At 32.2% G+C, this 15,918-nt stretch overlaps 2 protein-coding genes across 2 annotated transcripts; both read right to left on the bottom strand.

Annotated features, from left to right (window-relative positions):
- Window positions 1-2,402, bottom strand: LOC125597438. The gene is made up of 5 exons (XM_048772186.1): window positions 2,093-2,402; window positions 1,802-2,024; window positions 1,326-1,478; window positions 548-1,231; window positions 1-350 (listed from the first exon to the last, which is right to left on the bottom strand). The coding sequence occupies exons 1-4, from the start codon at window positions 2,318-2,320 to the stop codon at window positions 567-569; spliced, it is 1,269 nt and encodes a 422-aa protein (XP_048628143.1). The 5' UTR covers window positions 2,321-2,402; the 3' UTR covers window positions 1-350; window positions 548-566.
- An 8,600-nt stretch (window positions 2,403-11,002) lies between these two features.
- Window positions 11,003-12,378, bottom strand: LOC125597432. The gene is made up of 2 exons (XM_048772174.1): window positions 11,564-12,378; window positions 11,003-11,346 (listed from the first exon to the last, which is right to left on the bottom strand). Exons 1-2 carry the CDS (start codon window positions 12,058-12,060, stop codon window positions 11,181-11,183), a joined length of 663 nt encoding a protein of 220 aa, XP_048628131.1. The 5' UTR covers window positions 12,061-12,378; the 3' UTR covers window positions 11,003-11,180.
- Between the last annotated feature and the right edge of the window lie 3,540 nt (window positions 12,379-15,918).

The raw sequence follows: 15,918 nt of genomic DNA, 5'->3' as shown, positions 1-15,918 counted from the left end.
TAACTATCCAACAAATTACTTTGAATTACTCATTGAAGAAATCATAAGAGTTTTAATTTTTCTATACAAAGTCTAATAAATACACACTCATATTATAACATGTATACCAAACTTATTTTTAATTTTGCTTATATTTCTCTTTAAAGAGAAAACACCAATTTGTAATACACAGGTTAATGAAATAGTAAAAAACAGTCCACAAAATTGGGCCGTCAGTGACAATTCTATCTGTACATGGTCTTCATCGGCTGTGGTAAGTGTTCCGTTTCGTACTGACCAATTACAGTCTCCGTAAACAAATGGTGTGCATGGACAAACGCAATTGGGGGCAGACAGACCATCTGGCAGCTCTAGATGCATCAGACAACACTTGTATGAATATATGGAATCACAACAAAATTTTATAGCAACCAAATGTGCAAGACAAAGTAAAGTAGTCTTTAACACCAAATAAACGACAAGTTCCACTGTATTTTTAGCCTTCTATCGTGTTTAGCTTTTGCTTTGTTTCTGTTTTCTACGCACAAACCATTATCAAAAGACTTACCTCATATTTGGAGATCAATTTATATGATAGCAAGACCAGTTTTCAGGTAATCCAAGCAAGAGAAAGGAAGACGAAGGATTTTGTCCACTTGTAAGGAAGTCTTCATAAGACTGGTCTTGATTTGGTCTCTACGTCTTCCATCTGAACTCATGCCTCTGCTCACCACCAGAGATACATTACATAGCCATGGAACTTCACAAGCAAAAACCAATCCATTCCTCTGATTCTCCATTAAACCCTTTTTATAGGCTTTACCGACTTTCCTAACATACTTTCCCGTTGTTACACCTTCATTTGATCTGTCTAAATCTGAGATGTCCGCATCAGAGTGAAGGTTCACCACCAGAGTCCCATGCTCATGGTGAAGTCTTTCGCTCAGAGCTTTCATGAACAGAGAATTGGAATCCCACAGACTATGTGGAAAAATGTCTGCTCCATCGTAAGCATCCATGAAGATAATGTCATAAGAATTATTTTGGTTATTGAGAATGAATTCCTTAGCCTCTGACTCGTAGAGGAAGAGTCTCTCGTGGATGCCTCGCCACATCACTTGGTCAATAATGTCAGGAGTTGGTAACGCACGTTTCCCTGTTGCTGTCATGACAGAGAATGCAGGGAAGCCCATTGCTCGAACTGACTCTGAAATAACTACTGGGTCGATCTCAACTATGTCAACAAGAGCACCTAGAAGACGGTTCAAAACACCATTCATATAAATTAACACAAGAACTAGTGATGGAAAGTATATACAATAGTAGGTACAATGAAAAGTTCCTACCAAGAATGTGATTAGCTAAAAACAACGGTAAGCTTCCTCCACCGTGACCAACGCATAATATGCGCATTTGTTTCTTCCCAATAGCTGCATTCGTCATATCATATTTCGAAGCTGCTAGAGACGTCAATCCCACTGAAACCATGCTCTTCAAATCTGTCACAAAAAAAAAAAACAGTTGGGCTTCAAAAGAATCAAAACCATAAGTAACAACAATATTATGTTATAGTTAAAGCAGAGAACAAATGTTAAGTCAAAGTGTTCAAAAAAAAAAAAGTTAACAACTAATAACTGAAAATAAAAAGTGTTCAAAAAAAAAAACAGAGAACCTAAAACATGATAAGTTGGGGGTAACAACTAATAACTGAAAAAAAAACTTCATTCACTTATCTAGTACTAGTAGTATCATCTGAACAAGTCATGTTCTGGGGGTGATTCAGCATTTGGTGGCAACAAAGAGAGAGGGTTAATATAATTACATGGAACAGCAAGGCAATGAGGGTGTTGCATGTAGAAAATGGAACTCGGTTGCAATGCTCTACAAGCAGCCATGACTTTCACAGTGCTTTGTCGAGTATCATCGTTGAAGCGAAGTGATCTCCATTGATATCCAAGTATCTTAAACTTCTCACCGTCTCTTCCCATTATCTCCATATACCTATTATCTAGCCATCCTTCAGTTTCTGCCCATGATTCTCTACTCTACATAACAACAGGAAGCATTAGAAATCATCTAGAGCTATAGAACTGACTCCACACGGGATACTCACGGGAAGAGAAGAAGGGTGGGCGACGACAGAAACAAGACCGTTTCCTCTGCTCGAAGAAGATTGTGAAACGGTGTGACCGCGTTCGTGAGGGTCCCACCATTCCTGCGAGTAGAACCAGTCTCCTTCGTCCTTCACGCCTACACGGAACGCTCCTCCGCAGAGATGCCGTAGATAGGACTCGACGCTGCTCAACCGCCGCGTTAACGAGAAACGTTGAATCGAGTTCATCTCAGAAATCTCAAACCCTTGGAATTGTCGGCGGCCTTTTGTTTTGGGGTTACTGTAGAAAGTTTTAAGACTGTAGATTCTCATCAGCGCTTTTTTTTTCTTTTTTTTTTTTAATATAATAAATTAAAGAGAGAATTTGTTTGGCAACAGAGTGAGCTCTAACATTGACCATTCTAAAGATAAATCTAAACTGGATGTTAGTAAAAAAAAAGGAGTAAGTAGGTGAATGTGGTTGAGAAATCAGCAATCTCTAAATGTCTTGCATGTGATCTCACTAAGTTTCTGAGAACTTGAGAATCAGAGAGAATCTAGGAAGATTTAATCTCACGACTGAGAACATAGATAATAGTTTTTCGCATTGTGAAGTTTCCGCAACATTTTTGACATCCAAAGTCCATCTCCGGTAGGGTTAAGGAGACGATTACCTATGATTGGACAGCTGGAGGCGGTCCATCCGACCCAGGTCGGGGGAAGAACCAAGTGGGTTGATTAGCAAGGAGTAGTATTATCCAACAGTTACATCCGTAACCGGTAAAAATTTGAAAAGAGGAGCGAAATATTAAGTGGTAATAAGCCAGAAAATGAATAAACCGAGTGGCAATGCAAAATCGTGTGCGCTCAAACCGAAGGATAAGAACCAGTCTCGATTATTGTGACTGGGAGGGAACAATCATTGCCAAAAAAAGGAGAATCATACTTTTTACGTTGCTTGATCAGCGCAAAATTATTTTTAACAAAAATTTATTAAAGAAATAATATATATATATATAATTATATATATTTTATTTATATTAATATGAACTTATATAAGATATTAATTAATTTTATTTTCAGAAATTTTAATCTTTTTGTTATGAATTTTTAATTAAATTTCTGTAATTTATTTGATTAATTGTGTGACATATATTTTTGATAAATTTTGAATTACAAAACTTATTTGATGTCAACTTATTGACTCTAACATTTCATTTATATATAATATTCAATTTAATATGAAAGCTTATTTAAGTAAATGAATGTAATTTTCTATTTAAGTTTAAATGAATGTAATAAATAATGCTTAAAACATTTAAAATTTGAAAAAATTTCAATAATATTGTATATAATAATAAATATCATGGATAGTTAAATAATACCCATTTTAAGAGGTTTATTACTAATCTATAGATAAATGAAAAGTAAAAATGAAATTTTATTAAAATGTAGTTATAAACCATACTAGTCTAAGATTTAAATAACACATAAATGCATAAGCTTTTGATGATTTGTATGAGAAAAATGGTCGGCTGTCATGGATATACTTCGAAAATCCTATTAACAAGTTCGGAGAAGATGAAGAATAAATTATGAAGCTTTTCATAAAAGAAAAAACAAAATTCAACATTTCATAGAGCCGGTATTGTGATATCTAATCTATTAAAACAGGAGTACAAAATTAAACTTATCCTTACACTTGCACAATATTTACTATAACATGCCACTGAAATATTAAATAACCATAAATTTAAGCTATTAATGTGTTTTCCTAATTTAATTACTCTTTACCTAAATAATTATTTTATTTATTAAAAACATCCCTCCACATATCTCTCTTATTAAAAGCAACGATTCTATTGTTACAAAAAATATTCCTGTTTATTGAAAATCATAAACGTGTAATTTGAAGAAACAAACAAAATTATAAACAAATTTGAATTAACCCTAAAATGATATCAATTGGTCAAATAAAATCTAAACTTAACCAATTAATGGAATATTCATTCCCTAAACTACTATCACAAAAAAAACGAAACTAAGGAAAACTTTTAGTTAGTTCCAATTTCCATCAACAACAATATTCCAAATATTAGTTTATTAGGAACTAAGAGCTTGATTGGTTTCCCCGCTACCACCCGCAAACGCAGCTTTTGCGATTGGTAACGGTTGACAGCGTTTCGAAACAATCATACAAACCGCTACAAATCGTTTCAAACCGCTCCGAACCTCTTAAATTCAAAAGCTGGTTCCAGCTAGCGTTTGCGGTTGAGGACGGTTGCGGGAGGATAATTTTTTTTTCTTTTTTTTAAAAAAACCATATAAATACAAAAATAAAAATGTTCAATAAATTTTTTAAAATGGAATTATAAAAATACTAAAATATATCTATTATATTTTAATTAATATTATAAAAAATTTAAAATAAAAATATTTTCTATAATTTTAAAAATTTAAAACTATAACTTTGAAAATATAATTTACATATTTATTATAATATTATGATTTTTGATATTTTTATAATTATATAAAATATAAATATTGTTAATTTATTATTAACCGCTGCTGTATTTGGTAGTTAACCAGTCATAAGTATCCCGCAAACGCACCAATTTCTAACCGCAGAACCAGTCGTACAAATCTCTTAAAACCGCTAGAAACCGCAACCACCCGCATCCGCAAACGCCCGCAGCCGCAACCGCAACCGCTGCGTTTGAACCAGTCAGGCCCTAAGTCGTATATGGAAATAAAAATATATGAATATTATATAGTTTAAACGATTGTAAACTATTGTGACAAAACGTAAATATCTAAGTTTACTATGGGTCTAACCGGTGATCATTAAAAGAATATTAGAAATGAGTAGGGAAAAAATGAAGAGGAATAAAATTATAGGAATGAAAATGAAAATTTTTCCTCATCAATTTTGGGGAGGAACAAATTTGTTCTATATTACTCTAGAATAAAATGAAAAACTATTCTTTATAAATGGTAAAATAAAAAAGGAATAACAAGGAATGCATTATTCATTTTCATTCTTTAGTCACCAGTTAGACCATATGTACAATATGATATACTTTCGAAACAATGTGTTTTGTCCGCTAATGCCGGCATAATCATTTTATTCTTATTTATAAACACATGCATTACAAATTCAAAGATAATTATGATAAAAATTGTTTATATTTTCAAAATTTTAAACTCAATATAAAATTATTAAATAACAAACTATTTATCAAAAATATATGTTTGTTATTACAAATACTTATTAGTTTATGTCTTATTAATACAAAAAATATCAGTATGATATGTTATTATTTATTCTCTTTAAAATTTCAAATTAAACATGAAATTATTTATATATAAAAAAGGTTTTTTATCTATAAAACAATATGCTTATTATTGTGTTGAAATTTTAAAAACACTTATATATTAGAGATATTATAGAAAATTCATAAATCATTCAAAACACGTTTTTATATTAGTATATTCTTATTTCAAAGTCTTGAAAACATGTTTTTGATATTATTATGTTTAAATTTTTATAGCCTTGGCACAAGCTAACAATATATATTTATTATATTAAAACTGAAGTAATAACCAATACTTGCCTACTTTAAAGTGTTTTTTTACCTTTCCTTCATTCTTTTTAACTAATTTAAACCCTTTATTTTATTGTATTTACCAAATAATCCAACTTCATTTATTACCCTATTACATTCCTTTTTTACTCTTCCTAATTACTTCATTAATTATATTTATGATAATAATTCGACAACATTTATTTTAGACTTATTCTTGGGTTCACTCCCTAGGGTGAACCTGTAGGTTCACCAATCAATAGGATTATGTTATTTCAAATTTGATATCTTTTATAAAAGGAAACAAAATATTGTCAAGTTATATTATGTTTTTAAAATAAAAAGATAAAAATTAAAAAAAAATTGTAGTAATTACAAAAAATATTTTTAACGTCGTCATGAAAAAACTAAACCCTAAATCTTAATTCCTAAACCCTAAATTCGAAACCCTAAACCCTTGGATAAACCCTAAACCCTTGGATAAATCATAAACACTAAATCAAAAATACTAAACACTAAAACATTCAAGGGTTTAGGATTTTTGTGTTCAGTGTTTTTGATTTAGAGTTTATGATTTATCCAAGGGTTTAGGATTTACCCAAGGGTTTAGGATTTATCCAAGAGTTTAGGGTTTCAGATTTAGGGTTTAAAGATTAGGATTTAGGGTTTAGAGATTAAGATTTAGGGTTTAGTGTTTTGCTGACGACGTTAACAATATTTTTTAAAAAAAACTTTTTTTTTGTAACTATTATTTTTTTACCTTTTTATTTTAAAAACATAATATAATTTGACAATATTTTGTTTCCTTTTTTAGAAGATATCGAATTTGAAATAATGAAATCCTATTGGTTGATGAACCTAGAGGTTCACCTTAGGGGGTGAACCCAAGAATTACTCTTTATTTTATATGTTAACCAAAATAATTTCACAAGTTTGAATGAAATTAATTCATTCATAACAAGAATTCAAAATGTTAATAATTTTTTTTAATTTGTTTATAAAATCAGTTAGATATTGGCAACCAAGTACCCGTTAGGGTACGGACCAGTTTTCTGGATATCGGATTTTTGGATTTAAAACTAAACTTTGTTCGGATATTACAAATTTTCGGACGAGATTAGTACTTGGATCTTTTTGGATCCGGATAGGTTTGTATGAAGCTAAAAATATCCAAACAACTTATGTGTTTAAAAATATCATTAAATAATTTATAAAAAAAAGTAAAAATTAACACCCGCACGGGGTGCGGGTCAAGCTCTAGTATATTATTAAAACTGAAGTACCTTTTGAAACTAACCAATTTATGTCTTAATAATTACAACTTGTGCCACCGAACTAATAATTACTAATTAATTAATTATTTTATTATATTTTTTTTCTTTATATAAACTTACCAAACTTCATTAATTAACCAAAATTATTTATTTTGTTAGATTATTATTCTATAACCAAACTTGCGATTATTCTCTTACCGGATTATTTTCTATTCAAATTTTACAAAAATTAAACAGATTTATCTAAAATGTGACTACAAACTCTAAATGTTATATGTTAAATTATATTATTATTTCATTTCAGATCTTTATTATTAAAATTGAAGTACCTTTTGAAACTAACCATTCTTTGATCTTAATAATTACAAGTTGTGCCACTTAACTGATAATTACAAATTAATTAATTATTTTGTTATATTATGCTTTATACAAACTTACCAAACTTCATTAATTAACCAAAATTATTTATTTTGTTAGATTATTCTCTAACCAACTTACGATTATTCTCTAACTGGATTATATTTTTTTCAAATTTTACAATAAATTAAACAAATTTATTTAAAATGTGACTACGAACTTTAGATGTTATATGTTCATTCATATTATTATTTCATTTCACATACAAAAGATAAACTATATTGTATCACAACGCTTAATTTGGTAATTCAGTTTCTATCAAAAAAGGACGGAAATTGAGAAGATAAAGAAACTCCTTTTGTTGATGTTTCTTGAATCTGGATTTTCTATCGAGACAATGGATATTACATCAAGTGCATTATATTAACTAGATTGCATCAAGTTGCTATCAATGTTTTATCCGATCGTGGGTTTAGACACATGAGTCTATGTTGTTTTGAGATATGGGATTCTACTATATATGTCTTATCAGTTTTCCCTCCATGAATTTAATATCATCTCCAATAATATTTTTTTTTTTACATGTAAAGGTAGCTAGCTAGTACCAACCATGTTAAACATAGATGTCATTGTTATATTGCTATATCCATCTGTTTCTGTATCTATTTTTCTCATTTTTGTCACAGCACTTTTCTAGTTGTTGGAATCAGCACTGTTCTGAAAAGGAGATCGCATGAACGAGTTGATTAGTTTTGGTGGAATCAAATGAAAAAGAAGAGACAGTGTCACATATATGTGCGAAAGACGATGACAATATGTTTTTTTTCTATTTTATATGTCATTGTTATATATCCCTTATATATTAATTGAAGAACATTTGAAAAGATGTAACCTCAATTTTGTATTAATTAAAAGAGGCTCCAATGCATAGGTGGCACTCAATTAGGTAGTCAATTACATTCAATTGAAAAATAAGTAGGTCCACATTCGATTTTTATATGTTGTTAGATACATAAGTTGGTCAAACTATATGATATAATGATATGATATGATATTTTCTTTCCTTAAATAAAACCTACGGAATTACCATAAATGACTAATATATATATGACAATTAATGAGTTTAATAATAAAGATTTGATAACAATGTATATCTCCTCCATCATTTTTTGTTTAATTTTATATTATTAAAATAAATTAAACAATCAAATTAGCTATAAAAATAAAATTTAGATTTTTTCGTATATGTTATATTTTGAATTTTTAAAAACGACAATAAATGACTAAAACTATTAAAATTATTATGTTAAAAATTAATGATCAATGGTTTAACATTTTTATTATAAGAAGATACACATGATTTTAAAACCATATGAGTAAAAAATATCATTTAATAATAAAATATATATATATATATATATATATATATATATATATTAAACACTATATACCATAAGATTACATAAATATTTTAATATTAAAACTTTCAATGAATTTTCAAGAACATTTATAAATTATAAACTTATTAAAGATTTCAGATTGAAAATTTTGTTATCGATGATTTAAATATTTTGTTATAAAACGATATGAACGATCATAGAACCGTATGATTATAAATTCTTATTTAATAAATAACTATACAAAATATACTATTTCTAGAAAAATAAGTTGGTCCATCTTAACTTATATTACACTTTTTATTAAACTAACTATCGAATTGATAAATAACGTACCAAAAAATGTTTTGCACTTTCCTTAAATAAAAGCTACGAAATTACCTAATATGATTAACGTATATGTGAAAATTAATTATAATGAATAATAAATATTTGATAACAATTTTTGTATCTTAGTTCTTTTTTTAATTTTATATTATTAAAGTATATTTAAAAATCACATTAAATATATAATAAAAACATTTATAATTTTTCTTATATGTTATATTTTGAATTTTTCAAAACGTCTATTATTAGAAATTTGAAGATCCCCACTCTGAAAATTTTGTGATCAATAGATTATTTTTTTTGTCATAATAAGTTACAAATGATCATAAAATTGTATTAATATGAACTTTTATTTAATATTATAAGAAGATACACATTATTTTAAAACCATATGAGTAAAAAATATCATTTAATAATAAAACATATATATATATATATATATAGATTATACTATATACCATAAGATTACATAAATATTTTAATATTAAAACTTTCAATGAATTTTCAAAAACATTTATAAATTATAAACTTATTAAAGATTTCACATTGAAAATTTTGTTATCGATGATTTAAATATTCAGTTATAAAATGATATGAATGATCATAGAACTGTATGATTATAAATTCTCATTTAATAAATGACTATATAAAATATACTATTCTTAGAAAAATAGGTTGGTCCATCTTGACTTACATTATATTTTTTATTAAACTAACTATCGAATTGATAAATAATCTACCAAAATTTTTTTTGCACTTTCCTTAATTAGAAGCTACGAAATTACCTAATATGATTAACGTATATATGAAAATTAATTATTATGAATAATAAATATTTGATAACAATTTTGGTATCTTAGTTCTTTTTTTTTATTTTATATTATTGAAAGATATTAAAAAATCACATTAAATATATAATAAAAACATTTATATTTTTTCTTATATGTTATATTTGAATTTTTCAAAAAGTCTATATATTATTAGAAATTTGAATATTCCCACGTGAAAATTTTGTGATCAATAGATTATTTTTTTGTTATAATAAGTTACAAATGATCATAAAATATAACGCATATGAATTTTTATTTAATAAATATTCAAACTAAATAATATATATATATACACTAATGATTTAAAGCAATAAGATTGGCTGATCAATTTAGTCGTCCAGTTGAAATCTTTCAAAAGTATGTGAAAGACTAAAGTCAAAGTAAATATGGATTTAGAATAGTAGTTATATTTTACTAACCAAATACCGGAAAAACCGAACCGAACCGAAACCAACCCGATATCCGGATTGAACACCGTAATCTATATGAAGCCAAACTATTGTTTCATTCTCCAAAATATAATAAAAATAATAACTTAATCCCGCGCAAGGCGCGGGTCTTATCCTAGTTTATATATTATTAGTTTACTTTTTGTTATAAATATTATTTTTGTTTAGGAGTCACTGGCCACGTCATAGCCAGCTTATCATGAAGAAACGATTAGTTGATTAGTCTATAGAGAGAACTAAATTATTTCAAGGTGAAGGTTGATTTGTGTTCTCAGTTGTGTCCACCTTTCTCTTTTGCTTTCGTAGTCATTGTTGTTTTCTCTAGGATCCAGCCTCGGCTAGTTAATTTTGGTGTTGTTTTAGTCTCCCTTTCTTAAGGATTTGGTTCTGGGAAAACTTATGGTTTTCACCGGCAAATGTCTCTGGAGTCATCCTTTTGTACTGCCGATTTGTATCTCAAAAAGGTATTCCACCACTGTATCCCTCAAATGATGAATGAAACTTTTAGTGTGAAAAGAAAAGATAGGTTTAGCAAATGTTGCTAATGCATATTCGGATAGGGACCACAATTAAGTGTTGAGGTATGAATCGACGATTATATATATGCAAACATAAGGTTTGTGTTGAAGCATAGGTGAAGCCTTAGGTTGACACGCTAGTTGAAACTAATTTTTGTCAGAAAAACATGTTTTGAAGGTATGGGGTGTACACAATCTGGCTAACATTGAACCTGGTAAAATAAATAGTTCATTTATGTTTGCCTCCATAACACTTCATCTACTGAAGTTAGAGATCATGAAACAAGCAAGTGAAGATGACAGGTAAATTTTAATAATTTCCTTTTTAGCTACATTTATGAATTATGAAACTGACTAGGAGCATTGAGCATGATCACGCCAAGAGCCAAAAGTTCTTGTGGGTCTTGGTGTTTAGAACATACCCTCCATTTTGACCTTTCTTCTGCACACCAACACATGTGCATTTGCTATTCTCGATTAGATATTCCGCTGTGTCTACTCCTTTTGACCCTCTTAGAGACCCTCCAGGTCGCCTAGATCTGTCATAGAAAACCATTCTCATATAATTCTATGCTTAAAGAAATTCAGACTTGGAAACTTCAAAATGTTTTTTTTTTCTGTTTCTCTAAAACAAATATAAGTACAGTGGGTCATTTTCTCTTTAGCTTGGGGGCTCTTGTTTTACGTTTCGTAAATATTTCATGATTTATGATTCTTCTTAATTGGATTATCTCAAGAAAAAGAGAGAGAGCATACCCTAGAAGGGAGGATGAGATTGTCCTCCGCTGACCAATGATTATAACATCAACCCCAAGTTTCTCTCCGTGAAGAAGAATAGCTGCAGCTTTGATGCCTTCCATGGTTATACACTCGGTGTGAACAGGTACCTTTGGCTGAGCGACTTCACATATACGTCTCATCTGTTCAAGAAAATTTCCTTCTCCCTGACCAATTTCTGAGGCCAAAGATGAAGCCGAGTTTGCTGTGCTAGGATTAAAATTAGCAGCTCCTGGTGAAGACCCGCTGGTGTTTGAGGAGGAGCTGGAGCTTGGTAATCTCAAAAAACTGGAGAAAGCATTTTTCCATGAGCCACCATTGTTTTCAACATGGACGAGGATAAGCTCGTCTTGCTCAAGCACGGCATGTGAAAGAGCGTATTGAAGAGCAGCTGCGGATTCACGGGTTGGGTCGGCAATCACCATGATTCTTCGAGATTGTGGTGTTGAAGATGATCCTCTGTGACTCTCTTCCATGTCCTTTGCCTCTTCTACCTTCTTATTCTTTTTCCCTTGGCCTATAGCATCACCATTTTTTATGCCATTGTCACGATTTTTTCTTGTTGCAAATTGTTTCTTTTGGTCAAGGGAAATTTAGGGAACTCACGTTTTGTTTATCTCTGAAAAACAGTTAGGAAGGACTAAAGACAACGGTTTTTGTGTGTGTTTCTTTCTCAGGCTTGCTATGTTTAGAAATAGGTAAGAAAAAGAAAGAGAAAGAGAAAGAGAAAAAGAATGAGAAAAAGATAATTGTGGTTGTGGTTGTGATAGTTAGTGTTGCTATATTTGTGTACTACGTCACCTTTTCATTGGTTAATTTTAGGCATTACCAACATGTAACACAAAAACACATCCAAATCTCCCAACTATTTCATTTTCTTTATTGGTTGTGTCTTGTTTCTATACTAAAAATTCTCATGCGCCAAATTTCCAAATTCAATTTTGATGGGAACATCAAAATGGAAGCTAATGCATTTTCGGAAGAACTTGGTTTAAGAGAAAACTTGAAATTCATGGAAAAATCCGCCCTCCATTTGATAACATTTATGAAACTAGAAAGATTATGGCTCTATAGAGCTTTATTGAAAGACTAATAGCCATAGAGTTTTATTGAATGACTAATAAACTAAAGAGAAGAAAACAATTAACTTGTCTCCAAGAGTCAAAAGACACAATTGTATTTAATTTAAAATGAGAAAGGGAGATGCTCCAACTATGCAGCCAAAGTTACAAAGCTAAACACATAACATCACTATCAGTACTTATTTATATGAAGCTACTTGTAAGGAGAACCCTAAACACATGGTCTTAAGCAATTAGGGCTTGATGACTTTACTTTGGGCTTGTCTCTAGTACTCCCTCGCAAACTTGGAATCGGGTGAAAGCAAGAGGCCAAGTTTGAACCCCAAATGCATATGGCTTAGTGGAATGAGTGGTGGAAGCATGATCTCATGGAGCTATAGGTGTAATCTTCAATTCACCATGTATAAGAGATTGTTTGGTCGTGAGTATTGCATGGCTTCACTTATAGGTTTCTCTTGAACTTGGAGAGCTTAGTCGATCTCACTCAGAGGTACATTGTGAGCTTTCTTTCTCACTAAGAATCCGGGTTCTTTGTGACCCCTGTAACTCATCAAATTTGTCTGATAACAAAAGGGACTTTCCCACATCAACTTTGATCATACCCACTATCTATCTTCCATCCAATAACCAATTAGAATCTTCATAGACCTTCTGCTCTTCTTTTTGGCATTATGTCAAACAGTTTGTCTGCACTCATCATGTTCATAAAACCCATAAGAAACTTGCTTCTAAAATGACTATTAGCTAACCCAAACTAGGATAAGTCATCGCAGCTTCTTAATTCCAGACCAATACAGCGAACCAGCATTGTCCTATCACACTATGACTACACGACATTACTCTATGTTCTGTCATGTCTTAGAATAAAGAAATTACGTTGGATAAGTACACGCTAGATTTTGTGTCCATGATCTCTGAATTTTTTTTTTTACTTGATGTTGCTTTCACCACTACTCCCCCCTCTCCCCCCTTTTTTCTGCGCTGAGTCAGGGCAAATAAAGTCACCGCTTCACTTAATGTTGAGGACGGCTGGACGGGTCTCCGACGCATTACCACAACTATGCTGACATGAAGCTCTTGTGTGAGGTTTCTTCAGACTCACCTTGCCTGAAATGTTTTAAGCACAAAGGATGGAGCTTGTTTGATCTCCGACAATGATCTGGCTCAATCTGCTTGATTACTTCGAAAACCAGATGCTTTAGCTTAGATAAAGTGAGCGACAGCTACAAGAAGACAAGAGTGACTCCCATGAACCGACTGAAGCTATGATACCATGATAACATTTTTGAAACTAGAAAGATTATGGCTGGTTTTTTTTTTTTGAACAACAAATGCTCATATTAAAATTAAACGCCAATAGGCTAAATCGGTTACAACCAGAGAGATACTCGACGGTAAAACTTATAAGCTAACATAATTAAACCATAATGTAAGACAGAGGTGGCTAAAGAGTGAAGTAACCCGTAGAAAATCTTCATTTGTATTCCTAACGCCTGCATCCTAAAGAACACCAAGAAGTTGAAATCGACGTTGAAGAACCCAACCAATGGGTTTTGATTGCTGTTGATAACCGTTTCTGAAGATGTATGGATCTCCTGATGTTGCAGTAAGGTGCGGAGAGGCTTCCGGAGTAGGACTACACACAGCCGTCGACACGGTACAGTCCCTGAAAGATAGCAGTTGACAAAGTCGGGAGATGCTGAGTTTAGGTGACGTTGCAGTGAGCTGTGGATAGGCTGTCAGAGTAGTACTACACATAGAGTCGTTGAATGAACGTATGGCTCGCGAAGCTTAGATGTGGGAGAGAGTGGGCTAAGGGGTAGGAGACCCCAAGACCTAAAATACATTTGCTTCTGAAAATTAGATCAAAGCCCAAAACATCAAGTAAAGCCCATACCTAACAAGGGATTAGGATTTTGGTGAAACCGAAGCAATGGCCGCCGATAACGTAACTCTCGTTGGAAGGATCTTTGTACATCGGACCTCCATGGACAGAGCGGCTTGTTGTGGCTGGTGAAGGGAGACGGTGAGCGAGCGAACATGATAGATCCTATGAGAGGAAAGTTTCCGGTTTGGACCTTCGACCATTGATGATGGAATCAGACGCAGCGGAGTGACAGTGAGGAGAGGCCAGGCGAGCGGACGACGGGTTGAGCTACATGAGAGGAGGAGAGACAGTTCAACACTCCGTACTGGTGATGTTGAGTGGAAGCATGGCGGAGTGGTTCTTCTGATACCAGCGCCTTCCGGAGGAGGGGGACCATCAGAAAGCTCATATATTCGTAGAGGAGAGTGAGTCGAATGTCTGGCTGGTGAAGCGTAGATCCGTAGGACCGAGCTTTAAATTTCCCAATTTGGGATGGATAGTCGAAGGTACGCAGGTTGACGAAGCAAGAACTCGACGTTGGAGGGTCACGACGGTTGTAGGTGGTGATAAGCAGGGCTGAGGATTTGGAGCTTCTCTTCTCAGCAAGAAGCGCTCTCAGCGGATGAACACCAGAGTGAGTGGAGCAGAGAGCAGAGATGGCGACAGAGCACACTATGAAACACAAAACGAAGTTGCGGAGTGAGTTGGAAGAGAACGAAAGAGGAGGCTGAAAGGTCAGCGCTGGCGGCCAGAGGCACCTCCGGCGTCGAGGAGAGCGAGCTTTTGTATTTGCTCAGTTACTGTGCACGGGAGCGTCTTAGTGTGTAAGCATTTGTTATAAGATGCATAAATATTATGCCTTTATGGAGCTTTATTGAAAGACTAATAGCTCATAGAGCTTTATTGAGTGACTAGTAAACTAAAGAGAGGAAGAAGATTAACTTGGCTGAACGAATTAAAAGACAAGATTGTATTTCATCTAAAATGAGCAAGGAAGAGGCTGCAACTGTGCAGCCAAAGTTACAAAGCTAAAGGGATAACATGAGTACTTATAGGAAGCTGCTTGTAAGGAAAACCCTAAACACATGGGCTTAAGACATTATATTGGGCTTGATGACTTTGCTTTGGGTTTGTCTATAATACCATTATAGTACCACTTCAAAAAGTTAAAGCAAACTGAAATACAAAAGTGATAAAATAATTACGTTCAGCCGAGAACCATAACTATATAGTGCTTTACATTAGTTTATGTGTCTATGACAGATGAAACGTCATTTCATGGGAAATCTCCACCGCGCTTGTTTCTCTCCCTCACGAACAAAAAAAATCAGATCTGGGAAGCCAAGGGCACACCGCCGGTCACCCCTTTTCCTGTGTTCTTCGTG

The sequence above is a fragment of the Brassica napus genome, unplaced genomic scaffold (assembly GCF_020379485.1).
Source record: "Brassica napus cultivar Da-Ae unplaced genomic scaffold, Da-Ae ScsIHWf_1459;HRSCAF=2050, whole genome shotgun sequence".
NCBI lineage: Eukaryota > Viridiplantae > Streptophyta > Magnoliopsida > Brassicales > Brassicaceae > Brassica > Brassica napus.
This window is presented reverse-complemented; position numbering and strand designations above follow the sequence as displayed.

Bases quoted from the DNA above. Each gene is read 5' to 3' on its own strand.
- LOC125597438 (XM_048772186.1), bottom strand. From the start codon at position 2,320: ATGAACTCGATTCAACGTTTCTCGTTAACGCGGCGGTTGAGCAGCGTC. The intron at 2,025-2,092 runs GTGAGTATCCCG...GTTGTTATGTAG, and splicing joins CCCACCCTTCTTCTCTTCCC to AGTAGAGAATCATGGGCAGA. The intron at 1,479-1,801 runs GTAATTATATTA...TTTTTGTGACAG, and splicing joins TCATTGCCTTGCTGTTCCAT to ATTTGAAGAGCATGGTTTCA.
- LOC125597432 (XM_048772174.1), bottom strand. From the start codon at position 12,060: ATGGAAGAGAGTCACAGAGGATCATCTTCAACACCACAATCTCGAAGA. The intron at 11,347-11,563 runs GTATGCTCTCTC...TTTCTATGACAG, and splicing joins ATCTCATCCTCCCTTCTAGG to ATCTAGGCGACCTGGAGGGT.